We start from the raw sequence: 27,447 nt of genomic DNA on the forward strand, positions 1-27,447 counted from the left end.
TGAACAAATAGCATTTTCTCCTCATAACACAAGTCTCTTGTTGGTTTGTAAATCTGGATTCAAATTTTTCATTTACCAGGAGCCCGTGTAGATCCCTCCTCACTTGGGTCATAAGTTTGCGAGCAGGGATGTCCTTTACTCACCTGGCATCTTTATATAACTGTCCAGAGATAATTTATTGCCAAGAATTAGGGGGGGTGTCAGGTGGTGGGAAAGACTGACAGCAGGAGGGCTGAGCACCACCTGAACAGGAGTCACAAGAGGCTGCAGCAGAACTTGCTGGCAGTAACTTACTTTGAGTACCTGAAGGGTAGATGGGATGTACTGTCAAATCCTGTATGTACAGTTGAGATTAGTAGATGAGTCAGACATTTTCATGTACTCTAGTAACCCAGAAAATTATACAAGACCACACTATGTGATCTGTATGGTTTGTAATTGTTGTCAACATCAGAGCTGTCATTTAGTGTCAGAAGGACCCCAGTAGTGTATTATCTTTATCTTTTTTTCACCCTTCAGAATACTGATGTTATAAAATTAGATATTTAGACCCTCATTACGATTGGTCATTTTAATCTTTAAAGAGATCCATGGCTTGATCACCAACTGACTACTTTCTGAATTGTACTATCATAGCCATTCCTACGCTGTCCCCATAACACCAGCCTCGCTTCATATAGACACTAGAATAGAATGCAGATGTTGTTGATGGCAGCTGATTGGTTTGATAACACAAACAATCCATCATACCAGCTGTCAACTGAGCACTTCTTCAGGCTTTCAAACACATAGAGGACAACCAACTTGGTGCTCCTCTTGTGGCGAGAACCAACCCAGTGGGAATCTGAAATGTTGGCTGTATACCAATCTCTCTCAAAGTTTACCAATGTGAGGGAGAAGTCAAAGTGGACAATAGATTTTAAAATCTTTCAGAACCATGTTGGATTTCTCATTCAAAAGGTCTCACAACTATCCTTTTCAACTTTTCCTGAGTTAATTTGTTGTAGATAGAATTTAGAAAGATTTATGGAGAGATTTTGACCTGGTGGAGATTAAGCTGTTTCGTATATTTAGCAGAACATATGTCCAAAGGAGAGTCCAGTGTCGACTTTTGGTGATGGCTTTCAAAAGCTCAATTTCGACTATGGGTTGAACATCTGAAAAATTCATATTTGGGTCTTTAAGATTAGTCCGACTAACTGAGGCCAGTTAGGAATTGTGTTAATTGATGTTAGTGCAGATTTTATCTATTTTGTCCTGAAAAAACTAGGCTAAGCCTTCACAGACAATGGCTGAGTGAGAAATGAAGGGTTGGGCTACTTTGGGAAGCCACAATTCACTGATTAGATGGTATAACCTCTTGTCTTGGATTAGTGGCACCAAGAATGCCTTTTGGAACATATGCTGCCTTAGCAGCTACTATTGGAGCTTCCCTCTTCCGGTCATAGTTTTGTTTTGGCCCGGGATCACAAGAAAGTCTCCATCTCCCCAGACATGGTTTGGTTCGCAACGTGGCCTTAGTTATGTCATTTGAAAAACACAGGTTTCACTAATGGTGTTCCTTGCTATGTACTTTGAAAGTAACTTTAGTCCTGCTGGCATCAAGTGCAGAAAGACTGCAGCAGACCTTCTGCTTTTGTCTTTTCAGTCTTGTTAGGGAAGAGCTAAATAGGATTATGAAAGAGTCACATTAAGATCTCTGAATTTAACAGCTTAGAATGTCTTCTTATTTGGAAGTATGTATTTTGGAGGGCTTAGGGAAAGTGGAAATCCCAATTTAAACATGATACCAAAGCGATCCGATCATGGAAAACAAAAGAGGTCCTCTGTCTGTAGACTATCAGCATTGGAAAAGATAGAGTCTAGCAAATGACCAGCAAAATGAGAGGGCGAAGAGTTGTTAATTTCAAAATTAAAACAGTTAGGCTATCACAGATGTTATCCATTTTCCATACAGTTCCCTGAACTTGAAGGTTGAGATCACTTAGAACTATAATATCATATCATTACATTCTAGTAAAAGAAAGAATAGATTGTCAAATATGCAGTGGTTGAATTAGGTGGACGATATATATAAGTAAAGTTCGTATTGAGTATTGTATAATTTGGAGATACAGTTTGTAAACTCCTTACCGGTATTTCAACTGTAAGGATTTACTCTGAGTAAGGCATATAGATGTAAAATTACAGACATGCTGCATCCTTGATATGCCATCTCTGTTTATACAAATGATTTTGTAGCCTGGAAGAACTAATTTGATTAAAGCATTACTTCATCATGCACAGAAGCACTAAAGACTATGAAAGAAGCATACATCTTCCACCTGATGTTTGGGACCTACTGCCGCTTTCAAAAGTCTGTTGGTGCGAGTACTGCACAAAATGATGCTCCACTTTGTGTTTCAGTTGGTGATCCCAGCCTGTAGATTCACACTTGTAGTCTCCATGCCTGAATCCTCTGCACTTGATAGATTTTTGGGGCATCCAACCCATTCCCTTTGCACCAATTTGTATCTCCCCTGCCCTTGATGAGACTTGCCCAAGCCATACATCTCATCTCGCTTGGCAAAAGGCAGATGAAGGCTGCAGTCTGATGCCAACATAGATGGCACCTTGACCAGTTCAAGCTCATCTGAATATGTGCTCTGGGCTCAGGTACTTGGTTCTCCCCCACCAGGACTTACCTGTGCCTCGACATCTTATTATGATATATAAAGCAAGTGGTTCTGTCAGGAAATTATCAATTACTTTGCTCAATTTATATAATACAGTATCAATTTTTAACTTTTAATATCTAAAGGCTTGAAAACAAATTTCGACTAGTAAAAAAAGAGAATATTAAATAATAAGAACATTTGAAAGATTGTCAATAGGAAACAGACGGACGAGAAAGCATCTCCTCAGATCGACGATCGCTTGCGCTCTCCATTTCCTGTGTGCTCCTTATCTCGCTCTGCCTTCCTGATCTCCCACTTTCCTCCTCTCCCTCTCCCCTCTTTCCACCTCCCCCACACACCACTTCCAGGCCTCTGCCCCATGCATTCCTCCTTCCTTTATCCACTGCTATTCCCTCATAAGCAAGGACTACAATTACAAAGTGCTTGTTTACGCACAGCTTGCAGGTTTTCAAACGCTTTTAATAAAAGGCATTGCCATTTACAATGCCAATAGCTCAAACTCTCGCAAATGCAAGACCTATTGCATTGCAAATGCTTGTTTTAATGAACTGTGCAACTACAGATTTGACTCTAGTGAGTCCCCGCCTGTGGCGGCGCAGAGTACTGTGAGCCACAGCATCCCAATGCTAGCCGTGCCAGGGGAAGGCCAGATTCCGACAGAGACGGGTATCTCTAAGACAACATAGAAGGAACAGTTCCACAGTGTCAGGAAGCCACCCGAGCCCTGTGAGCCACGGATTTCTCAAGTCACCAGAGCCTGTGGCAGGACAGAGAAAAGGAGCGAGACATGGTGCCACAGAGCTACCTTAGACCGTGGCAGGGCATCCATTTAAGATGAAGTTTCGTGCAGCTCTGTCTTAAATGCACCAAAATGATTACAAACACAAAACTGTTTTTTCCCCAATGACTTGCGAGGCTAATAGGCACCAGAGAGGCACCAGTGCCACCGCATTCACACTTATAAACATTTGCATAGCTCCCACGCGGTTGTCTCTTGAGAGGCGCTGTATCAGCTGTGCGTTTTCCTGCAGACCCCGGCCAGTATGCTCTAGCTGTAGTGCAGTGTGAGGGCAGCAGCAGCCCAGACCCCTCTGCGGAGGACGCCCCCTGACCAGCTGTGCGGGCTAACAGAATGCGGGTGGGATATTAAGCTGGCCTTTGATTAGTAATTACAATTATATGGGAATCCCAGCATATGACATGATAATCCACATTTGTAAAGCGGCACAATCACCCGTAAGGGTCTCTAGGCGCTGGGGGCCGTCGGGAAGATTAAGCAAGCTATTGCCCAGAGTCATGATGGTAATTTGGAAACATTACTATTGATGCCAAGCCCCTCCAGAGATCAGCCCCAGCCCGCTTTGAGAAGGTTGCAAAAGTCCCTCTGAAGCCCCCTCGAAGGGATTCCTCAGATCTTGCGGTGGCCGAAGTGCACATAAATCTGAAAGGCGCTGCTCTGAGCGCTCCATAAAATCATAGCTCCCTGCCCCTTCCTCCGGGAGAGCCCCCTCTCCTGACCATTCACCAACTCCCGCCTCGTGTTAATTTCTAGGCAGATGCATTCAGGGGCCGGCGGCGCTCAATGGTGCTGTGTGGCAGCCGCCCCTAATTGGCATTAAAGCACTCAGTACTTGGGAGCATATGCGGGGAGGGGGCTCCCAAGTCCCATCGAGCAGCGCACCCACCCGCAGGACCCTCAACCCGGAGGGGAAAGGCAGAGCAGAAGCTGAAAGTGTCAGGGTGTGAGGGAGCGGGAACTGGTACGGACCGAGGGACATTACCCCTTGCATTCCGCAGGTGTGGGAGCAGGAAGGGGGTTAATGGAGACCTGCCTTCTACAGGCAGAGAAATCTCGCTATAAGCCCCACAAGCCAGGCCACGAGGAAGGGCCAGTTGTTCTGCACTCTGGCTCTGCAGTACAAATGGGAAAGGGTGGATGCGCACCCCATGGGGGTCCTCGATGGAGGGACAGTGGTTTGGCTCCCCTCAGGCAAAGAGCCCGAAGGGGATCTTGGCGAGCTGCACTGTACAGGCAGGGCCTAGAATGAGGCATCGGACTGAGCGCCACACAGGCAAAGCCCCAGAGTGGGTGCTTCAAGGATTTGCGCCCGCATGCAGGGGCCCAATGGGGTGTGAGGGGGCTCAATACCTCAGAGAAGAGGTCTGCTTGAATCTCACAGGAAGGGCCATGAGAGGCTGGGAGAGAGTCCCAGAGGATAAAGGCGGTGGTCTCACCCGACATAAAGAGCCCACTAAACAGGGTGCATCCAGCTCAGAGAGCCTGCAGTGAAGTCTGCCCCACAGGTGGATCCAAGGAAGACAGGATCTCGCACAGGCAATCTTTTTTCCTCCTAAAACAGTCTATAAATGGTAACGTTTGTCTAAGGCCATAAGAGTAAATAAATTTGCCATTCAGGTCAGAGTGAGCGTTGGAACTTCAGACTGAGGTGAGCTGGGGCAAAGCAGAAAGTGTGTCTCTCTCTCGAAGAAGAGTCAATCAATCAATCACAGACATTTATATAGCGCACTACTTACCTGGAGGGTCTCAAGGCGCTAAGAAACCTATGTTGGGATCCCGGCTCCCCACTTCATCAGCTTGTGTGATTCTTGGCCTATCACGCCTCCCTGTATACAGCAACATTCGCAGCTCTTTAAAATGAAAATATTCTTATCTAGCTAATTGAAAGCTTAGAGCGCATCAAACAAAGTTGGTAGACATTACTGAGAAACGCTGCAAGCAAATGCCGACCACAACAAGCAACGTACCTTTCTTGGATTGAGTGTTTCCGGTCCCTCTGCACAGGCGAGACACAGGAAGTCAGGCTGGACTGCCCGGGACTGCCTGCTTGAGGGCGGGGCCACCAGCACAGACAGGAAGCAGACGGGAGCCTACCCCGCGCTCCTGTGAAGGGAGCTAGCCGCCTACGAATCCCGTGCAGCGCCACTACCGCGGGACCGGACGAGAGGAGTATGAGAGACCCGATGAGTGGGGGCGTCCGGGCACATTGACGGCTAGACTGATAGACGGAAGTCATTAGGCGTCATTAGGCGCGGTCATTAGGCACGTTCGGCACGTTCACAACACCAGAGCTGCAGCGCCCAGGAGAGTCTGAACACGTGATGCGAGCCCGCCAGCTGAAGCGCGTCCTCGAGGTGAAATCGCCGAGGTTATGCGCGTAACCACCCCCCTCTCAGCCATTCCCAGGAAACCCACAACAATAGGTCTTTCGCTGGAGCAGCGCTATGCGCTGCTAACACCAGGGAGACCTAAAAAGCACCAATCACATTAGTTCACAACAGCTGAACGGAAGCGCACAGGAGAGTGTGCACAGGGCCAGCAGAAGCGGCAGGGAGGCGGCTTTTTACATAACTTGTTGATTTTAATTATTCCATAACATGAGAGCTATCGTAGAAATGATATATTGTAAGCCGTTCTTTTAACCGTAATGGTGTCAGCGACAAGAAGGGTTACGAAGTTTGGGACGTGGTAATGCTTTGAAATTTAAAAGCAACCATAGTCCCAGTAAGGCGGCTTTTAACATACCTTTGGGACTTTTAACACCGTGGTTAAATACAAATCACCAAGCACATTAGTTAACAACATCTGAACTGAAGCGCACAGGAGAGTCTGCACACGGCCAGCAGAAGCGCGTGCCACTTGCCTAAAATAATTAGAGACGTGGAAGTCATTAGGCGCGATCACAACAACAGATCTGCAGCGCCCTGGAGAGTCAAGCGCGTGCAAATTGCCTAAATAAAAAACGAGACACGGAAGTCATTAGGCGCGATCGCAAAAACAGATCTGCAGCGCCCTGGAGAGTCTGCACACGTGATGCAAGCCCGACTGCAGAAGCGCGTCCTCGAGATGAAATCGCAGAGGTGAAGCGCATAAACACCCCCTGTGCCCCATTCCCGGCAAACCCACAACAATAGGTCTTTCGCTGGAGCAGTGCTTCGGGCTGCTAACACCAGCGAGACCTAAAAAGGACGATACAGCAAACATAATCAATTCATTCGCTAACATTTAGCCACAGATTCCTTACCATTGAACTTCCCAGGTGTCAGATTGGATCTGGGAAATCATTCTTGTGCAGTACCCCTGCGCCCCGGTGGCGTCTATCGACTTTGTGTGATGTCGTAAGCGTCGTCTCCGTCATCGTGACAGCCTCATTGTCTATATAGGTGCCACCTCAGTGCGCTGACGTCAGTTCTTTTCTTTCCGCGCCAACTAGTGCAGATCCATTGAAAAGAGCTATCCCCTATTATGTTTTGACAGACTTTTTTCGACTTTTTGTCGACATTTTTTTATTGGTGTGTAGGTTTTATAATTTCCAAAAAGACCTCAGGATTCAAACCGTGCGGCTCCGTCACCGCGCCATGTCGAACACGGATCCTCACATTGTGTGCCCATGGTGCATGGAGCACATTTACAGCTGTGCTCTGGCTGCCAGGCCATGGCTCCTAAACCTTTGAGGGAGCAGTCCCTAAAGCTTCTTGCAATCTGGCGTCAGGCACCTTGGAGGTCTCGTTCCAGCTCCCAGTCTTGGTCAAGAGAGGAGGTCTGAGCAACGCTCCGGGGGCTCCAATCTTCATTCTCCTATTCAAAGTCCTTGAAGTGGTCAGGTAAGGAGGTAAGGAGCACCACAAAATACATAAGAAGTCGAAGCGTACTTCGAGTTCACCTCGTCTGTCACCCGAGGTGACAAAGGGGTCTTGGCGTTCGAGGCTTCATTCTGCAGAGCGTGTGCCCAGGTCAGCTCCGCGTTTCGCCACCTTTCCGGGACTGGGAGCGACCCCAACCCAGTTAAAGGAACTTTATGACGCCATTTGTGCCATATTTGGGCGTCATGACCATGCTGGCATGCCTTTGGGCCACGTGGGCTTCGCAGAAGGAGTTCCATTGGGTTCTGCTCTGCCCGCTGCGCCCAAGGATCCGTTCCCGACTGGCACTGGCCGAACCTCCTCGACCTTTCCCAACGCTGCCTCCGACGCCAAGACTACCAACGCTGCCGGGGCCCACCGGCTGTGTCAGCCTATTTCACATCCTACACGACATGGAGCCGTCCGGGTGTCCACTGAGGCCTGCACCGGCAGAGCCCTCGTTCTCTATATTGCAAACTCAGCTGTATTTGGAGAGGCTAGGATTGGAGGAAGATTGGGAGGGAACACAGGACTCCTTAGATGTCCTGCTTTATTCCGAAGAAATGGACTATATGAGGAACTGGTGAAGTGGCTTGAATACCACTCCAGAGCCTGGCATGCTTTCCCCCCCCTAACCTGGCTATGGAGGTGGGAGGTTCCTTTGTTATGGGGCTACTTAGGGCTGCAAAGGTCTTAGACCTCCAGCTTCCCACTGTTGCGGTCCAGACCAATGTCTTGATGGAGGTCCTGCACCCTAGGATCTCCACCATAGAAGCCTTGCTGCCATTTAATGAGGCCTTGACTGATGTTCTCTTGGGCACCTGGTCCGAGCCCAGCACAGGGGCTCCTGTGAATAGAACAATCGCCCACTATCACCCTGCACCAGGCGACCCAACTTTCCTCACATCTCAGCAGACCCGCCGAACACTTGGTGGTCCAAGCCTCTACTTCTCGTGGCATGTTCCCTTCCGCGCCCCCAAATAGGTAATATAAAAGGCTGGATAGCTTCGGCAAGAAAACATTTTCTTCCACCAGCCTAGCATTGCAGTTGGTAAACACTGCATGCCTCTTGGGCCGTTACTCCCATTCATTATGGGAGACGGTTGCGAACGAGCTGCCACAAGTCGCGGAGGAGGCCCGAGCTGTGCTTTTCCAAGCTGTTGCAGACGGGAGAGATGCAGCAAAGTTTACCATACAATGTGGCCTGGACACAACAGACTCACTGTCCCTGGCTGAGAATGACTGGCTTCTCTGGGGATATCCAAGCCATGCTTTTGGATATGCCCTTTGATGACTCTCGTCTCTTCAGAGGGATGTATGACATCACAACGCATGCTTTTACATCGCATGCTTTTGCATCGCAAGTTTTACAATGCATGCCTTTACAAAGCATAGTGTTGAGGGGTGCTCAATAGTGAATAGTTTAATTTACTATTCCAACTCCATTCCCCGTGGATAGTAGGGAAAGTGTTGGATAGTAAATTAAATCTATTCCCTATCCTAGTGCGCCCCCCAGCGCAATGCGTTGTAATGGTTTGCATTGTAAAAGTTGCGATGTAAAAGCACTGTGTGGTAAAAGTTCTGTTGTAAAGGATGTTTCCCCTTCAGAGATAGGGCAGACACTGCACTAGATCGTTTCATGGAATCACAGGCTATGGCCTATTCCTTGGGCCTCTCTGTGTCATCTCGTCCTTCATCTGCCTTTTGGCCCTTTCATGGCTACAGTGGGGGCTTACAGCCGCGCCAGCTGTATCCTGGCCAGAGTATCGCACAAGTTCACCAACCTTTGTAGGAAACTGGCTCTGTATATACTGTACGAGATAGTGTGCACAGAGTCCAGGAAGTCCCCAGAGGTATAGCAGAGGCTAAATTAGACAAATACTAACAGCTCTCTTCATGGTCATGGGGGCGAGCAGTTATGCTTATCAAGATGGTGTGTTAAGCATTTATTGTATTCCCTTAATTAAGGCTGATGGCACACAATCAGAGACTGAATCCAGTATAAAAAAGAATACTTAGATTTTATTTGTAGAACCACAGGCAATTTAGAAGTATTTTCAAATGCAAAGCTGTTCACAGAAATGCAATTGTGGATTGTATTGGAATCAATTGCAGCTGTGTATTACTTTTAAAACAGTTCAAAATACAGTAAGATTACTTTTGATCACTCTTGGATTACTTTTCACTCACTTTAGGTACTTGCAGTGATTGCGGTGATATGCGGAGATATATGATACACTGGAGGTTGTCACTTACAGGTAAGTACGACAATTCTTAAGTTGTAGCATAGTTACTTTTTTTCATACAAAACAACAGGTCAACATACATTTTTGAGGAAAAAAAACTCATAACATTGGTTCTTATGGGAAAAAGAGTGCTAACTTTTCTTAGGTAAGTAAATGACTTACGAGTAGGCGTTTTGGGGGTTAGTAGTAAGGTTCCCCAAGGTCCAGTTAGGCACTCAAGTTGCACCGCCAGCGGCACTGGGGCAGTCGTGTACAGAATTCAGGAGCCCAATATTGGTCAGTGGGGCTAAAGGCCTTCGGTCAGGGACTGCTTGCGTGAAGGCCACTTGGCTGTGGGAGCAAAGCTCCAGGGGTTGGGATCAGCACTGCAGGGGCCAACAATCCGCATCGGAGCTGCAACACCAGTGGCAGAGGGGCTGCCAGGTGCAGAGTGCCAAGGCAACGTCGGGAACCCGGTGAATATTTAGTGGAGATCTCCAGTTCGGAAAAAAGGCTGCAGGCTCGGGCAAGGAGGTTCCTGAGGTGACTACTGGCTGGAGTGGTAATTTGGGTTCTCGGAGGATGCCTGGACACTGTTGGTTGGGCCACCGAAGCCGAGGGGTGTCGGGTGCAGGGGTGTCTTTTGGCGTCAGGTTCTTCTTACCAGCTCGGATTGCGGTCGGGGGTATCCTTCAGGTTGAGGCTGCTGGCAGATGCTTGAAGCTTGAGAGAGGTCGGGGATCACCAGATCCCAGGTCAGGATTCCTGAGGAGACCTCCTCGTGGTGTTGGGCGATTCGAACTCGGGCCGTGGTCGTCTGGTGCGGAGCGGTGCAGAACCCCGTAGCTGCCTGGATCCGGGTTCTGATCTTGGAGTCTTTGTTGAACAAATCTGCTGCAAGGTTCAGGGCTGCCCCTAAATACTACATTTAAGGACGTTAAAGAGGTATGCAGATAGGGTGCATTGGGTCCCTCCCTTGGGATGGGTATACCCCCTATTATGCCACTCTCCAGTGGGTGGGAGGTATGAGCCTATCCCTAATTGGCTGGGTCCCCTCATCTTCAAGATGGAGGGGACTGAGATGTGTTCTTCACCTTGCCTCCCCCACCTGAGGGGGGTGGTTGGCAAAGGTGGGCACACCTCTCCTCCTAACTTGGTTTTCTCGCCGATTCTTCCGATCAAAGTGGGGGTCAGACCTGGTGGGAGCTATTTGCCAGAGGCAGCAAAAAGCAGGGACAGCATACAAAAGCGGCAGGTCTTTGATGCTTCCCCTTCATGGATCCAGCCCAACCTGGGAGGAGGCCCTCTACCCAGGGGTCCAGAAACCTGTTTGTGTGGTGGCAAATGGCAGTCAGCCATTCAGGAACCACACCAGGGCTGGTTGTTTTTAGGGGGCATCTCTAAGATGCCCTCTGAGGGCTTTTTATATTAAATCCCACACTGGCTTCAGTGTGGGTTTAGTGTGCTGAGAAGTTTGCTTCCAAACTTTCCAGGTTTTAGTAAAGCCATGGTGGAGCTGTGGAGTTCGTAATGACAAATTCCCAGACCAAATACTCCTTATTGCTTTACTACACTTAAAATGTCTAATAATGGACTTAGACACTGTAGGGGTACAGGGCTCATGCCACTGTATCCTCACCTGAGGACTAGTGCACCCTGGTAGAGGGCTGACTTACCTAGTCCACAGGCAGTGGTTTGCGGGCACTGCACACAGGGATGTGTGCCATGTTGACCCTTCCCTTTTCTCTGCACCAAAACACGCAGCCTGTGTGGGTGCTATGGTACAGGGCCTCCAAGGGTGGCACAGTAGGTGCTGTACCCCTTAGAGGCTTTCCCTGGCCACGGTGCCCTTGGTACCTGTGGTACCTTTTACAAGGGAGCTTACATGTGACCAGAGATGTGCCAATTGTGGGTATAAAGGTACAGCTTTGGGAAAGAGTACAGGCCCTGGGAACCTAATTGGCAGGGCACACCAAGTTCAAGTGCATCATGTGACAGGGTAAAAGTGGGGAGTAACCATGCAAAAAGGGGCACTTTTATACAACCTCTGCACAGCCGTGGGCGCAGGTCAGGCTACTAACCCCCTCCCTCCTCCACCTCCAATTCCTCCTAGTCCGATCCTCCCTGAACATGGGCGTCCAGTTGGTGGCAGGATACGCCATCACCTCCACTATTGTGGTATATCACCTCTGACAGGTGAGTTCTACTGATAGTTCGAAGGGGCTACTCCCTCCCCTTCAAGACTACCCCTTCCTCCGTGCCATCCACATACGTTCAGTTGACGGAGGATCACCTTGCTTTACATAGTGGAAATCACAACTGTCTTGGCCAAGGGAACCATAGTGAGGGTTCTGGTGCCAGAAATAGGCTGTGGTTGCTATTCCCGCTACTTTCTGGTCCCCAAAAAGAACCGAGGCCATCATCCTATCCTAAACCTCAGAGCCCTTAACTACTTCAGCAGGAAAGGGAAGTTCAAGATGCTCACTCTTGCTTAGATTCTGTCTGCCCTGGCCCCGGAAGACTGGATGGGAGCGCTGGCCTTGCAGGACGTTTATTTCCATATTCCGAGCCAGCCTCCCCATCGCCGCTACCTGGGGTTTATGGTGGTCCATGAGCACTTTCAATTTACCATGCTCCCCTTTGGCCTCACCATTGACCCTTAGGTTTTCAACAAAGTGATGGCCAAATCACGACGTCTGGATGTTGAAGGCGGGCCCACCTCCAGACTTGGCGAACCTCCTGCATTCGCTGAGTCCACTATCTATGTGCTGAAGTCATACCTGACTCCTTCAAAGGCGCTTGCTTTCATCTGAGTTGTTCTGGACATGGTGCAGTTTTGGGTCTATCCTCTCGAACAGCTACTCAAGGATATTCAGGCTATGATACATATGTTTCAGCCTCTATCCTGGATTACAGTGAGACTGATTCTGAGGCTGCTGACCTCACGGCCTCATGCATCCTGCTAGTGAATCATGCCAGATGGCACATGTGGGCTCTTCAGTCGCACCTGAAGTTCCAATGGGTGCTGCATAGGGGGAATCTCACTGACCTGGTCCAGATCTCGGAGGGAACTGTGCAAGTTCTGTAGTGGTGGCTGACAAACCGTGAATGGGTCACAGGCAGACCCCTCTTGCTTCCCCATCCATATTTCACAGTAGTGACAAATGCGTCACTTCTGGGATGGGGCGGCCATCTGAGGACTCTGGTCTCTGGTGGAAGCTTGGCTCCACATCATCCTGTTGGAGCTTTGTGTGATCTGATTGCCACTAAAAGCCTTCTTACCATCGCTCAAGGGAAGGATGTTCAGGTGTTCACGGACAATACCACTGCAATATGGTACTGCAACAAGCAAGGCAGGGTAGGGGTTTGGACCTTCTGTCTGGAGGTCCTGCGTTTCTGGACTTGGCTGGACCACCAGGGCATATCCCTGATGGTTCAACACCTGGCCTGTTCCCCGAACTCCAGGGCAGATGAACTCTGCTGTCGGTGCCTAACGGATCACAAATGGCGTGTCCATCCGGATGTGGCGCGAGGACTCTTTCAGTGGTGGGGAGAGCCTTAGTTAGATTAGTTTGCCTCCGAAGAAAATGCACAATTTTAGCAGTTTTGCTTGTTGGAGTTTCCAAGACGGCTCTCTCTCAGCAACACTTTTCGTCTCAAGTGGAGCTCAGGCCTCCTATACGCCTTTCCACCCATACCACTCCTGTTCAGAGTGCTTAAGAAGATCGTGAGCAACCGGGCCCAAGTTATTTTTGTAGCTCTGGACTGGGCATGGAGAGCTTGGTATCCCAAGCATCGGTTCTCCAATCAGGCTGCCCCTTCGGGAGGATCGTCTGTCGCAGCACCAAGAGAGGGTCCTCCACGCGAACCTGTCAACCCTTCGCCTCTTTGCATGGAGATTGAGTGGCGGCAGTTGATAGCATTTGACCTTCCTCCCGAAGTATACAAAGTTATTCTGGCAGCCAGGCATCCGTCCTCTAAGTCGATATACGCCTGCAGATGGCAAACATTATGTGAAAATTGCACAGAACGGTCTATTGACCCTATGTCTGCCTCCCTTTCTGAAATCTTCCTTTACATCCTATCTCTTCCCCAGCAGGGCTCTGCTCTGGGCACTCTAAAGGGTTACCTTCTGGGCCTTTCTGCCTCTCTACAGTTGCCAGACCTACCGTCAATAGATTTCTGAAGGGGTTTACGCATTTGTTCCGCTCTCACCTTTTATCATGCCCCAGTGGGATCTTAACTTGGTCTTCATTTATCTAATGTGTACACCTTTTGAGCTACTGCACAATTGCCCCCTCCGGCTGTTCACCATCAAGACAGCCTTTTTACTGGCAATAAATTCTGCCAGAAGGGTAAGCGATTTACAAGCACTCTCTTATCAGTCTCCTGACCATCTTCCCAGACAAGGTAGTGCTCTGCACTAGTTTTTTTTTTTGCCTAAAGCGGTGACACCTTTCCACCTAGGGCAGTCTGTCACCTTGCCCACCTTCTATGCTCCTTGGCATCCTTCTCGGGAAGAAGAACATCTCCACCGTCTGGACCCAAACAGAGTGTTATCGTTCTACCTTAACCACACTAAAGAGTTTCGGGTGGATGGCCAACTCTTTGTGGGTTACATTGGAGAAAAGAAGGGATGGATTATCCTCTGGGTTTCCTCTGCATTAAGATCTTTACGCTCTGGCAAAGAAACAGCCTCCCGAAGGCCTCAGAGCTCCTTCTACCAGAACTAAGGCAGGCACCACGGCTCTCCAGTGTGGTGTCCCTGGTCCTCAATATCTGCCAGGCGGCTACATGGGCATCACTGCACATGTTTGCCAAGGATTATTGCCTGGACAAACAGGTCTCTAGGGAAGGCCTCTGGCCATTCAGTCCTACAGGCATTTCTAGTTTAAACTTTTCCGCAGTCCCTCCTCCGGGGATGGTATTGTTTGGGTACCTGTACAAAGGTAAGGAATCTGCAGCTAGATATCTCTACCAGATAGACCAGTTGCTTCCCATCGGTCTTGCCTTATCTAGTAGAGACAAAATCTAGCCGCAGATTCCTTACCAACCCACCCATTTTCCCCGCGCTGCGGACCAGTTCTTAATGTCAGGGCTTTCCCCTTCAGGACCTTAGTTGTTTAAACACACCATTTTCATTCAACTTCATGGCTCCGCGCTTCTGGCGTGGAAAGTCGTGAAAAGTACTGACATCAATGCGCTGAGGTTGCGCCTATATAGATGGTGCAGATGTCATGATGACGGAGACAACACCTACTACGTCGTGCAGATTAGACCAACACCACCTACTGGCGCACAGGGGTACTGCTCAAAAAAATCTTCTGGATACAGTCTGACACCTGGGAAGTTCAAAGATAGATAAGGAATCTGCGGCTTAATCATGTCTCTATCAGATAAGGCGTTACCAAAGTTAAGTAAATTGTACGATAGCAACAGTACCAGTAAAGGAACCGGAGTAACATGCGGGTTACTGTCTCTGACATTTCTGATAAGTGAACTAGCTTCTTAGAAAAGTTGTTATCTATCTGACTGTAAATGTAGATTTCATGGTGGGTTTGTGAAACTTTTTCAAACTGAAGTTGCCAACAGGTTATCATGGAAGGGCCATTTAAATCTGGTAAATGTAATCTGTCTTCTCTCTCAGCTGTCTCGGCAGAGGAATAACCTAAATGAGGACTTGATCCAGGCACGGCGTGATGTGGAGCGCCACAGTGAGGCAATGTTGCGTGGGTCCAAAGAAAGGGAGGGACTGATGAAGGACAAGGCAAGCCTTGTTGTGCAGCTGACGGCATCTGAGCGTGAAAACAGAGCGCTAGCAGAGGAGATCGCTGGACTCAGGTACATCAAAAATAATTGACATGCTTAAAGGCTGATAGCTCGCCATAGGTTAATGGGAGACAGTGGGGTATAGCTGTACACTCTAGTCAGGTGTGCGCTTAATGTACATCCATACTGACCCTTCTTTTTCATGGAAATCATGCATGCAAACTACCAGGCCTCCTCCAGAAGGGAACACAAGCAACCCGAGACAGGTTTTAGTTGTCTTAAGACTTGTCGGTGAAGTATAGATTGGATCCTGTGGCACAGTGTGGGTGAAAAACAATGGATTGGAATGCTACCCCGAATGATTTCCAGTGGTTAGACTATTTTCAAGTACCCTCCCAACACCTTTTGTGTGTTAGAGTACAGACAGAATGCTTCAGATACAGAGAGAGGGATAATATAGTTGGGTTTAGAGGAGAAGTGAGTTTAGGAAGAGAATGGCCAGCAGGGGTGCAAAGCAGAAGATGGTTCAGCTCAGCTGTCGGGGGACATACAGGACTCAAGCACATGGAGATGGCTTCATTCTGGTAGAGAAGGCAGATGATCTCTTTTATAAGGAGGAACAAGGACTCTTCTTGGAGGCAGCTGAGCTTGGATGAGGGATAGCACGCCTCCAGTGCAGCAGCTTGCTGGATGAGTATAGGTGACAATGGAGTGTGGTTAAAGGAGCGGGTTGGATTCAGGTACAGAGGAGGAAGTGGCTGTGTTCAAGCATATAGAAGGGCTGGTGGAGGAGAAGGTGGGTGAGCTCGGGTAGCGAAGGTGAGATACTGATTTGGTGTACAGAGGAAGAAGTCGATGAGCTTGAGTACAAAGGAGTAGCTGGGCTTAAATATAGAGTAGAGAGCAGAGTTAATGTTCAAGCAATGTGATTATTCTAATGGCCAGAAGGGAGAACTCTGGTGCAGGGCAGCAGATAGCCAGGCAGGTTACAGTGGAGGAGCTAGCTGAGTCCAGTCATAGAGGAAGAGATAGCTGGGCTGAGGTAGAGCAGTAGATAACCAGGCCTGGAGAATACAGCTGGCCTCTAGCGGAGAGAGGATGTTGGTGAGCTCAAATACATAGTAGGAGTCAGCATGGCTCATGTACAGATGGCTAGCTGGCTCAGGTACACAATAAGAGATCTATTCCCTCAGATACAAGTGGGCAGTGGTTTGGCCGTGTCATACAGTAGATGATTGATGGGGTCAGGTATAGCGAGAACATAGTTTTTGTTTATGTACAGACAGGCGATAGCTGAGCTCAAGTACAGAACCGGGTGTCGCTGGCTTCGAGAGCTGTGGCACAGATGGCTGGGTGCAGAGAGTGGGGTGGTTGGACTTGGAGAAAGGAGATGGTCGGCTGGGTTCTGGTACAGAGAAGCAGATAGTTGGAGTCAAATGGGTTCAGGAGATTGAATGGCTGAACAGTGGTACAGAGAGCGGGATAATTGGACTCAAGCAGGGACACAGGGTGGCGGATGGGCACTGATTCATCAGAGAAGAGTGGATAGAGCAGACGGTTGGGCTGGGCTTGGTGGGTATCCCAGAGTTAATGGTTGTGCTTGAATATGAGAGGGGACGGCTGAGCTCTGGTACCGAGAAGGGGCACGTGGATTCGGGTGGATACAAGTGAGGGGTGGCTGGGCTCTGGTAGAGTGGGGACTGTACTTGGGTGGGTACAGGAGATGTACTGGCTGGGCTCTGGTAGAGTGAGCACGGGAGAAGCGGTGTCTTGGGTAGAGTAGGGACTGTTGGACTTAGGTGGGTACTGAAGAGGTGGTGGCTGGACATCCTTTAGAGTGGGGACTGTTGAATTCAGGTGTGTACAAGTGAGGGGTGGCTGGGGTTGTGTAGAGAGGGGACTGTTTGACCCTGTTGGGTGCAGTTGAGGCGGTAGCTGGGTTCGGGTAGAGTTGGGTCTGTTGATCTCGGGTGGGTACAGGGGAGGCGGTGGCAGGGCACTAGTAGAGCAAGGACTGTTGGACTCAGGTGGGTACAGTAGAGGTGGTAGCTGGGCTTGGGTAGAGTTTGGACTGTTGGACTCAAGTTGGTGCAGGAGAAGCGCAGGCTGGACTCTGGTAGAGTGGGGATTTGTGGACTCGGGTGGGTACAGGAAAGTCGGTGGCTGGCTCTGGTAGAGTGGGGACTGGTGGACTCGGTGGGTACAGTTGAGGCGGTGGCTGGGCTCTGGTAGAGTGGAGACTGTTGGACTCAGGAGGGTTCAGTAAAAGTGGTGGCTAAGGTTGGGTATAGTGGAGACTGGACTTCGGTGGGTACGGGAGAGGCGGTTTCTGGGCTCTGGAAGAATGGGGGCTGTTGGACTCAGTGGGAACAGGGGAGGCGGTGGCCCGCCACGGGTAGAATGGGGACTGTTGGACTTCAGTGGGTACAGGATAGGGGGTGGACAGGCTTGGGCAGAATGGGGACTGTTAGACTCGGGTGGGTACAGGAGAGGCGGTGTCTGAGCTCGGGTAGAGTTTGGACTGTTGGACTTGGGTGGGTACAGGAGAGCCGGTGGCCGGGCACGGGTAGAATGGGGACTGTTGGACTCGGGTGGGTACAGGAGAGGCGGTGTCTGAGCTCGGGTAGAGTGGGGACTGTTGGACTTGGGTGGGTACAGGAGAGGCGGTGTCTTAGCTTGGCTAAAGTGGGAATTGGACTTTTGTGGGTACAGGAGAGGCGGTTGCTGGGCTCTGGTAGAGTAGGGACTGTTGAACCCGGGTGGGAACAGTAAAGGCGGTGGCCGGGCTTGGGTAGAGTGGGGACTGTTAGACTTGGGTGGGTACAGGAGAGGCAATTGCTAGGCTTGGGTAGAGTGGGGACTGTTGGACCCGGGTGGGTACAGGAGAGGCAGTGTCTGAGCTAGTGTAGAGTGTGGACCATTGTACTCGGGTGGGTACCGGCGAGGCGGTGTCTGGGCACTGGTAGAATGGGGACTGTTGGACTCGGGTGGGTACAGGAGAGGCGTTGTCTGAGCTCGGGTATGGTGGGGACTGTCGGACCCGGGTGGGTACAGGAGAGGCGGTGTCTGAGCTAGTGTAGAGTGGGGACCGTTGTACTCGGGTGGGTACAGGAGAGGCGGTGTCTGGGCTTTGGTAGTTTGGGGACTGTTGGACTCGGGTGAGTTCAGGAGAGGCGGTGTCTGAGCTCGGGTAGAGTGTGGGGACTGTTGGACTTGGGTGGGTACAGGAGAGCCGGTGGCCAGGCACGGGTAGAATGGGGAATGTTGGACTCGGGTGGGTACAGTAGAGGCAGTGGCTGGCATTGGGTAAAGTGGGGACTGGACTTTTGTGGGTGCAGTAGAGGCGGTGGGCGGGGTCGGGTAGAGTGGGGACTGGACTTTTGTGGGTACAGTAGAGGCGGTGTCTGGGCTCAGGTAGAGTGGGGACTATTGGATAAGTGTGGGTACAGGAGAGGCAGCGTCTGGGCTCAGGTAGAGTGGTGACTGTTGGACTCAGGTGGGAACAGGAGAGACGGTCGCTGGGCTTGGGTAGAGTGGGGACTGTTGGACTTAGGTGGGTACAGGAGAGGCGTCGCTGGGCTCGGGTAGAGTAGGGACTGTTGGACTCTGGTGGGTACGGTAAAAGTGGTGGCCGGGCTTGGGTAGAGTGGGGACTGTTGGACTCGGGTGGGTACAGGAGAGGCGGTGCCGGGCTTGGGTAGAGTGGGGACTGTTGGACTCAGGTGGGTACAGGAGAGGCTGAGGCTGGGCTTGGGTAGAGTGGGGACTGTTGGACTCAGGTGGGTCAGGAGAGGCGGTCGCTGGGCTCGGGTAGAGTAGGGACTGTTGGACTTGGGTGGGTCAGGAGAGGCGGTCGCTGGGCTCGGGTAGAGTAGGGACTGTTGGACTCGGGTGGGTACAGGAGAGGCGGTGTCTGAGCTCGGGTAGAGTAGGTACTGTTGGACTCGGGTGGGTACAGTAAAGGTGGTGTCCGGGCTTGGGTAGAGTGGGAACTGTTGGACTCTGATGTGTACAGGAGAAGCAGTGGCCAGGCTTGGGTAGAGTGGGGACTGTTGGACTCGGTGGGTACAGGAGAGGCGGTGGCCGGGCTTGGGTACAGTGGGGACTGTCGGACTCGGGTGGGTACAGGAGAGGCGGTGGCCATGCATGGGTAGAGTGGGGACTGTTGGACTCGGGTGGGTACAGTAGAGGCAGTGGCCGGGCTCGGGTAGAGTGGGGACTGTTGGACTCGGTGGGTACAGAAGAGGCGGTCGCTGGGCTTGGGTAGAGTGGGGACTCTTGGACTCGGGTGGGTACAGGAGAGGCGGTCGCTGGGCTCGGGTAGAGTAGGGACTGTTGGACTCTGGTGGGTACAGTAAAAGTGGTGGCTGGGCTTGGGTAGAGTGGGGACTGTTGGACTCGGGTGGGTACAGGAGAGGCGGTAGCCGGGCTTTGGGTATAGTGGGGACTGTTGGACTCAGGTGGGTACAGGAGAGGCGGAGGCCGGGCTTGGGTAGAGTGGGGACTGTTGGACTCGGTGGGTACAGGAGAGGCGGTGTCGTCTCGGGTAGAGTAGGGACTGTTGGACTCAGGTGGGTCAGGAGAGGCGGTCGCTGGGCTCGGGTAGAGTAGGTACTGTTGGACTCGGGTGGGTACAGTTAAGGTGGTGTCCGGGCTTGGGTAGAGTGGGAACTGTTGGACTCGGGTGGGTACAGGAGAAGCGGTGGCCGGGCTTGGGTAGAGTGGGGACTGTTGGACTCGGTGGGTACAGGAGAGGCGGTGGCCGGGCTTGGGTACAGTGGGGACTGTCGGACTCGGGTAGGTACAGGAGAGGCGGTGGCCATGCTTGGGTAGAGTGGGGACTGTTGGACTCGGGTGGGTACAGAAGAAGCGGTGGCCGGGCTTGGGTAGAGTGGGTACTCTTGGACTCGGGTGGGTACCGGAAAGGCGGTTGCTCGGCTTGGGTAGAGTGGGGACTGTTGGACTTGGGTGGGTACAGGAGAGGCAGTGTCTGGGTTTGGGTAGAGTGGGGACTGTTGGACTTGGGTGGGTACAGCAGAGGCATTGTCTGGGCTCAGGTAGAGTGGGGACTGTTGGACTCGGGTGGGGACAGGAGAGGCGGTGGCCGGGCTTGGGTCGAGTGGGGACTGTTGGACTCGGGTGGGTACCGGAAAGGCAGTTGTTGGGCTTGGGTAGAGTGGGGACTGTTGGACTCGGTGGGTACAGTAAAGGCGGTGTCTGGGCTCGGGTAGAGTGGGGACTGTCGGACTCGGGTGGGTACAGGAGAGGCGGTGGCCATGCTTGGGTAGAGTGGGGACTGTTGGACTCGGGTGGGTACAGTAGAGGCAGTGGCCGGGCTCGGGTAGAGTGGGGACTGTTGGACTCAGTGGGTACAGAAGAGGCGGTCGCTGGGCTTGGGTAGAGTGGGACTGTTGGACTCGGGTGGGTACAGGAGAGGCGGTCGCTGGGCTCGGGTAGAGTAGGGACTGTTGAACTCTGGTGGGTACAGTAAAAGTGGTGGCCGGGCTTGGGTAGAGTGGGGACTGTTGGACTCGGTGGGTACAGGAGAGGCGATGGCCGGGCTTTGGGTATAGTGGGGACTGTTGGACTCAGCTGGGTACAGGAGAGGCGGAGGCCGGGCTTGGGTAGAGTGGGGACTGTTGGACTCGGTGGGTACAGGAGAGGCGGTGTCGTCTCGGGTAGAGTGGGGACTGTTGGACTCAGGTGGGTCAGCAGAGGCGGTCGCTGGGCTTGGGTAGAGTAGGGACTGTTGGACTCTGGTGGGTACAGGAGAGGCGGTGTCTGAGCTCGGGTAGAGTAGGTACTGTTGGACTCGGGTGGGTACAGTAAAGGTGGTGTCCGGGCTTGGGTAGAGTGGGAACTGTTGGACTCGGGTGGGTACAGGAGAAGCGGTGGCTGGGCTTGGGTAGAGTGGGGACTGTTGGACTCGGTGGGTACAGGAGAGGCGGTGGCCGGGCTTGGGTACAGTGGGGACTGTCGGACTCGGGTGGGTACAGGAGAGGCGGTGGCCATGGTTGGGTAGAGTGGGGACTGTTGGACTCGGGTGGGTACAGAAGAAGCGGTGGCCGGGCTTGGGTAGAGTGGGGACTCTTGGACTCGGGTGGGTACCGGAAAGGCGGTTGCTCTGCTTGGGTAGAGTGGGGACTGTTGGACCTGGGTGGTTACAGGAGAGTCAGCCGCTGGGCTCGGGTAGAGTGGGGACTGTTGGACTCGCGTGGGTACAGTAGAGGCTGTGTCTGGGCTCGGGTAGAGTGGGGACTGTTGGGCTCGGTGGGTACAGGAGAGGCGGTGTCGTCTTGGGTAGAGTGGGGACTGTTGGACTTGGGTGGGTACAGGAGAGGCAGTGTCTGGGTTTGGGTAGAGTGGGGACTGTTGGACTTGGGTGGGTACAGCAGAGGCACTGTCTGGGCTCAGGTAGAGTGGGGACTGTTGGACTCGGGTTGGGACAGGAGAGGCGGTGGCCGGGCTTGGGTCGAGTGGGGACTGTTAGACTCTGATGGGTACAGCAGAGGCGGTGGCCGGGCTTGGGTAGAGTGGGGACTGTTGGACTTGGGTGGGTACAGGAGAGGCGGTGGCCGGGCTTGGGTAGAGTAGGGACTGTTGGACTCGGGTGGGTACCGGAAAGGCAGTTGTTGGGCTTGGGTAGAGTGGGGACTGTTGGACTCGGTGGGTACAGTAAAGGCGGTGTCTGGGCTCGGGTAGAGTGGGGACTGTTGGACTCAGTGGGTACAGTAGAGGCGGTGTCTGGGCTCGGGTAGAGTGGGGACTGTTGGACTTGGGTGGGTACAGGAGAGGCGGTGTCTGGGCTCGGGTAGAGTGGGGACTGTTGGACTTGGGTGGTTACAGGAGAGGCAGTGTCTGGGCTCCGGTAGAGTGGGGACTGTTAGACTCGGGTGGGGACAGGAGAGGAGGTGGCCGGGCTTGGGTAGAGTGGGGACTATTGGACTCGGGTGGGTACAGCAGAGGCGGTGGTCGGGCTTGGGTAGAGTGGGGACTGTTGGACTCGGGTGGGTACCGGAGAGGCAGTTGTTGGGCTTGGATAGAATGGGGACTGTTGGACTTGGGTGGCTACAGGAGAGGCATTGTCTGGGCTCGGGTAGAGTGGGGACTGTTGGACTCAGGTGGGTACAGGAGAGGCATTGTCTGGGCTCGGGTAGAGTGGGGACTGTTGGACTTGGGTGGGTACCGGAGAGGCATTGTCTGGGCTCGGGTAGAGTGGGGACTGTTGGACTCGGGTGGTTACAGAGAGGCGGTGTCTGGGCTCGGGTAGAGTGGGGACTGTTGGACTCAGGTGGGTACAGGAGAGGCATTGTCTAGGCTCGGGTAGAGTGGGGACTGTTGGACTCGGTGGGTACAGGAGAGGCAGTGGGTGAGCTCAGGGAATGGTAAAGGGTTGTTTGAGTGGAGCACAAGGGAAGGGGTGGCTGGCCCCGTGTGCAGTGGGGAGGGGGTTTGGAACGGTCACTGCCCTCGACGGGGTCACTCGTCTGACTCTTGTATGACTGCTTGAGGAGTTTCATCATTAATTAACCCCCCTTGGCTGCAGCGCTCGGCACAGATGAGGTCCAGGAGGAAGATGCAGCCGCACAGACGTTTGGTCATTTCTCTAACTTTTACATCAAAATCGGTAATTCGTTTATAGCCATAGTGTGAGCCCGTGTGTGCTTTATAAGTTTGTAGGTTTAGATACTTAAGTGCACTTTTAGTGTTCTGGTGTGATTCTATGGGTGTGTGTCTTGCCTTCTAAATGAATGTGGTTTCCTCTTTAACGTTTTATGTTTTCCTTGTGATAATCTTCATAAGAGTTCTAGTGCGATTTTTAAGTGATGTTGTGCTTCAGTGTGATGCGGTTTACACCTGGGTTATCATTTATATTCTGGTTGTTTCTTTCTATCTGTGTGTGGTAATTTAGCTTTGGATGATAACTGTTTCCTCGCATGGTATCGAGCTTCCTGGCCGCGCATGTTTCACTTGTTGTGCAAGTCATTGCATGCTTTGCGACTGTGCATCAGGTTGCCTATTTGCTGTAAAGGGTGTGTACATTTTGTATGTTTGTTTGCCATCCACAATGAAACTACTATGAACATGTGATTGGCTTTCGAAGACTTGGAATTATCGTTGCATGTGTCATTGCTTTTATTCAGCAGTGAGCCTTTCCAAAAAAGTTCTCTGTTAAGCTTAGTCGCACTTTTAACAATCTAAAGAGTATGGCCCTTTAAATAATATATATATATATATATATATATATATATATATATATATATATATATATATATATATATATATATATATATATATATATATATATATATATATATATATTCAGATGAGTCCTATAAATAGCCGTTCCTTAAGAAATATCATAAATGACTAGATAAGGGCAGGTTTCCAGAGCTGTACAGGGAAAGGCTGGCCTGCCAGAATATTGGGAGAGTTCCCTAAAGACGGATGACTGTGAAGGGCCAGTAAGATTGGGGCAGAGTCGATCCCATATCAAGCATGCTTTGGCCAGACTTAGTTTATTAAAAAATAATATGCAGCAGCCCAATGATGCTCTTAGAAACTCACCACCGGTGCTGTGACTTCCTGGGTTTCAGAGTTACAAGGCTGCTAAATCGTGATTCTTTCTCCTGCCTCCTTTTTCCACTGTCCTACAGTTCCTGAGTCTTTACCTTAATCTTGCAGGTTTTTTTTCATCCCCGCTTTTTCCCTTTGTCGCGGTTTTTCCTTTTTCTCTTCTTCATTTGCCCTCCTTATGCCATTTTCGGGTTTTGTTTGGGGACAAAGTCTGACAATGTAAAATAGGCCCAAGTCCCCAAAATTGAGACCTGCAACCAGTATTACAAATTAAGCACCGAGTTTGCCTAATGTGGAACTGACTCGACCCAACACGGAACTGACTCTACCCAGCCCCTCAGGCATGACCTACTGGGGATTTTCCTGATTGGCCTCTCTGATTCTAGGTGGTCCCCCATGAAGAATAGTGCTGCCTGGTCAAGAGGGGATCCTGTTATATGTGTGATTTGAAAGACAATTAACTTTTTTGATGGTAAGCTGTTTTGTGAGCCGTGAAACAAATGTAACATGCTTTACTACTCCTAAACTGAGAAAAATCCTAACTTTAAGACTTTTGGTATTCACAGAAGGCATTTAGGAGTCCTAAAGTTAGGACTCCTAACTTCTGTGAATACCGAAATGAGTAAGTGCCTTCTGTGAATACCAAAATGGTAGTAAGTTTAGGATTTTGTCTTAAGTTAGCTCTGTGAATCTGGCCCCTAGTGTTTACGAATGAAAGTCTTGTAATATTAAAGGATCAACTGATCTGGTTGTTTATGAACGGCACCACGCTTCGTTGTTTTTACAGATTTTTGCCAAAGAATACAAACTTAAAACAAAGTGTTTTTATACCTTTATTTCCTTTAAAGAAAAAAAACATAATTTGTGTTTTTTTTGAGTGATTGTGTTATCAGTCATGACTGCTGCACCAATATCCAATATCTGTACAGATTGGTAGCATGGAAAGTCACAAAAGTCAAATAATGTTCTTTAAAAACTCCAAATGTGCACACACATTTATACCATATTGCTAATGTTTTCATTTGGTTGAATTGTTGACATATATGAGACTGCAAATACTGCTAAAACCTGACAAACATTCGCAAGTGGGTGCATCATTACAGTTTAAATACATGTGTAAATACTCCAATCCAATTGTAATTTCGTTTTTTCACAGAACACAAAAAAATATTGAAAAAAACAAATTGGCTAAGCAAATTATGAAAATGGATAAGCACAGATAAAAATTGCCATAAAAGCGAGCTCTGTTTATAGTCAATTTGGAATTACTGTATGCAAAATATTTAGTGCAAGCCATTTTGTGTAGTGATGCATTTTGTAAGCTTCTGCAGTGTGTGTTTGGCAGATAAATGTCACTGCTGTGCCTATTTGGTTGTTGAGTTTGCTTATATCTGGCCATTGTGTGTTTGGTAAGGGAGTGCGTGTGCAATGTGTGTAGTGCAGTCTGTGACACTGTAGGATGTGTACATGGTTTGCACTGTGTATGTGCACAGCGTGTCTGTGGTGTGGTTTTGCTTTTTGCGTGTGTAGAACAAGTGTGGTGCTTAAATGTGGTTGTGTGGTAGCGTAGTTTAGATGTGTATTTGTGCAATGTATGTGTAGTTGTGCAGTGGAAGTGGCTGTGCATTGAGTGTGCGTGTACAGTGTGGGACTGAAGCAATGGGCTGTGTGCTTCATGGGTGTGTGGTTGTGGAGCATTTTTCTCTTATTGTGAAGAATGGGCTTGTGAGTTGTGCAGGTTGTAGGCGTGGTGAAGTAGTGTTGCTGCGGTAGCAAGAAAAGCTTCAGTGGTTGTTACCATGGAGCAGTGTTTGCAAACAGTTCAGCTCTCTGGGTTTTCACTGTAATAAATCACAGGGAAAGGCGGAGAGAGGGAGGGCGAGGCAGGAGCGATGTAAAAAGTGTGATCCAGGGCAGAGAGCAGGGAGGAAGAAGTGAACAGAGAAAGGTGGTAGTATGCAAGGTGCCTGTGATGGCTCAGAAGAAGAGGATGAGGTTTCACAGAGAGGCGATAGACTGAATGAAGTGAAGGATGAGAGCTCACGAGGGTGCGGGTGGAAGACTAGATGGGGGAGTGGGCAGGAGTGAGCTAAGGGTGGAAAGTGAGCCAGCTTGAAGTGAGGGTTTATAAGGTGCTGATGAAGATAATGAGTGAAGGGTGCACTTTTAAGATCATATGAGGATATAGAGGCAAAAAACAGGCTGGAGCGAGGCAGTGTGCGAGTATAATGCAGCTGGAGAGGTTTTTAGGTAAACCGAGTAGGGCACAGTATAGGTGGAGTTTGTAAGGTGGCTTGATGGTTACTGGAGTTTCAAGTGGACAGAAAGTGCAAGTGGGTAGAATGACAAAGTAGAGAGCAAAGAGTCAGCATACTGAGTGAGTGAGAAAGAGGGGGGAGAGAGAGAGAGAGAAAGAGAAAAGAAAGATGGGTGAGGCAACAGGATGGGTCCAAAAGAGGGTATGTTTGAAAGCTCTGTCCAGATGTGCACTCCCCCCAGACAGATGGTCATAGGCATCACCTGCATGGAGTTCGGCCGCTTATGGTGACTGACTTTCTAAACTGACCCAAAATGAGACAGGAGCTCTGGGTATCTGCAGGAAAAGGTGATTGGGGAGATGTAGCCTACACTTAGACACTTGTTAAGCCTGAGAGCAACATGGCACAAAATGAGCAAGAAAGGTAGGTAGAGGATTGGACAACAGGGAGAAAAACACACCTTTCAAACACAGGTACAGAAACACTTTTCTAGACAATCACAAGAAAGCACAAAACCGCCAGACAGCAGAGTCTTTCTCTATTAATCTATCGCTGTCTTTTTCTGACTCTGTTACTCCTTTCTTTGTCCGCCACTCACAGAAGATATCTAATGTAAAAGGCTGTTTTGTGGAAGATCCACACAGATCAGCTATGCAGGTTGAGCAGAAGGTTGTCCACTAGTTGTGAGGCATACAAGGTCTGGGAGACATGCTGTGCCTGCAAATTCAGTGTGGCTACCTGGTAGCTGCGTTGGATCTGTATGGTTTGGTGGTGGTGTCAACAAAAGCCTTCAATCAGTTATTGCTACTCTTTTGTTAAGTGAGGATCGAACCCCACTTGCTCTTCCCTGCATCTGAGGGACTCTGGACTCTAAACAGCATATAGAGAAAGTGGTAATTCCACATCTCAGGGAAGCGACAGTGCATTCCTGTTCTTTGTCTCTACTCACTGTCTCCTGATCACTGCTGCAGAACCTTGAGCATTCTGGTTGAAGCAGAAACGAATGCTGAAACTACCCAATCTCCACCGTGTGGCAAGGAAAAAAGAGGCCAAGTTCAAGGGAACACATAACATTCTGCTTGAGAAAAGAGTAACATGCTTTTTTTTAACCTGTTTTTCAGATCTGACAAAGAGGCCCTTGAGACAGCGCTTTTCGAGAACCAGCAACAGCTCCAGCAATTGGAGATCAAGAAACAGCAAGTGGAGGCAGAGAGTCAGAGCTTGTTGCTGGCAAAGGAGGCCCTGCAAGGTATTGTGCCAAAAGGAAAACAAAGTAAAGCCTCTGTTACTTCACATCTG

The 27,447-nt window shown here is 50.2% G+C and overlaps 1 protein-coding gene across 3 annotated transcripts in view; it reads left to right on the plus strand.

Moving 5' to 3' along the window:
- CROCC (ciliary rootlet coiled-coil, rootletin) overlaps positions 1-27,447 on the plus strand; it is a 463,946-nt gene that overhangs the window by 231,482 nt on the left and 205,017 nt on the right. For all 3 annotated transcript variants that reach the window (XM_086921919.1, XM_086921920.1, XM_086921921.1), the window contains 2 exons: positions 15,192-15,385; positions 27,270-27,397. In XM_086921919.1, coding sequence (XP_086778045.1) covers positions 15,192-15,385; positions 27,270-27,397 — 322 coding nt within the window. The remainder of the gene's footprint in view (positions 1-15,191; positions 15,386-27,269; positions 27,398-27,447) is intronic.

Source organism: Lissotriton vulgaris, chromosome 5, assembly GCF_964263255.1.
Source record: "Lissotriton vulgaris chromosome 5, aLisVul1.2, whole genome shotgun sequence".
In the NCBI taxonomy this organism is placed as follows: domain Eukaryota; kingdom Metazoa; phylum Chordata; class Amphibia; order Caudata; family Salamandridae; genus Lissotriton; species Lissotriton vulgaris.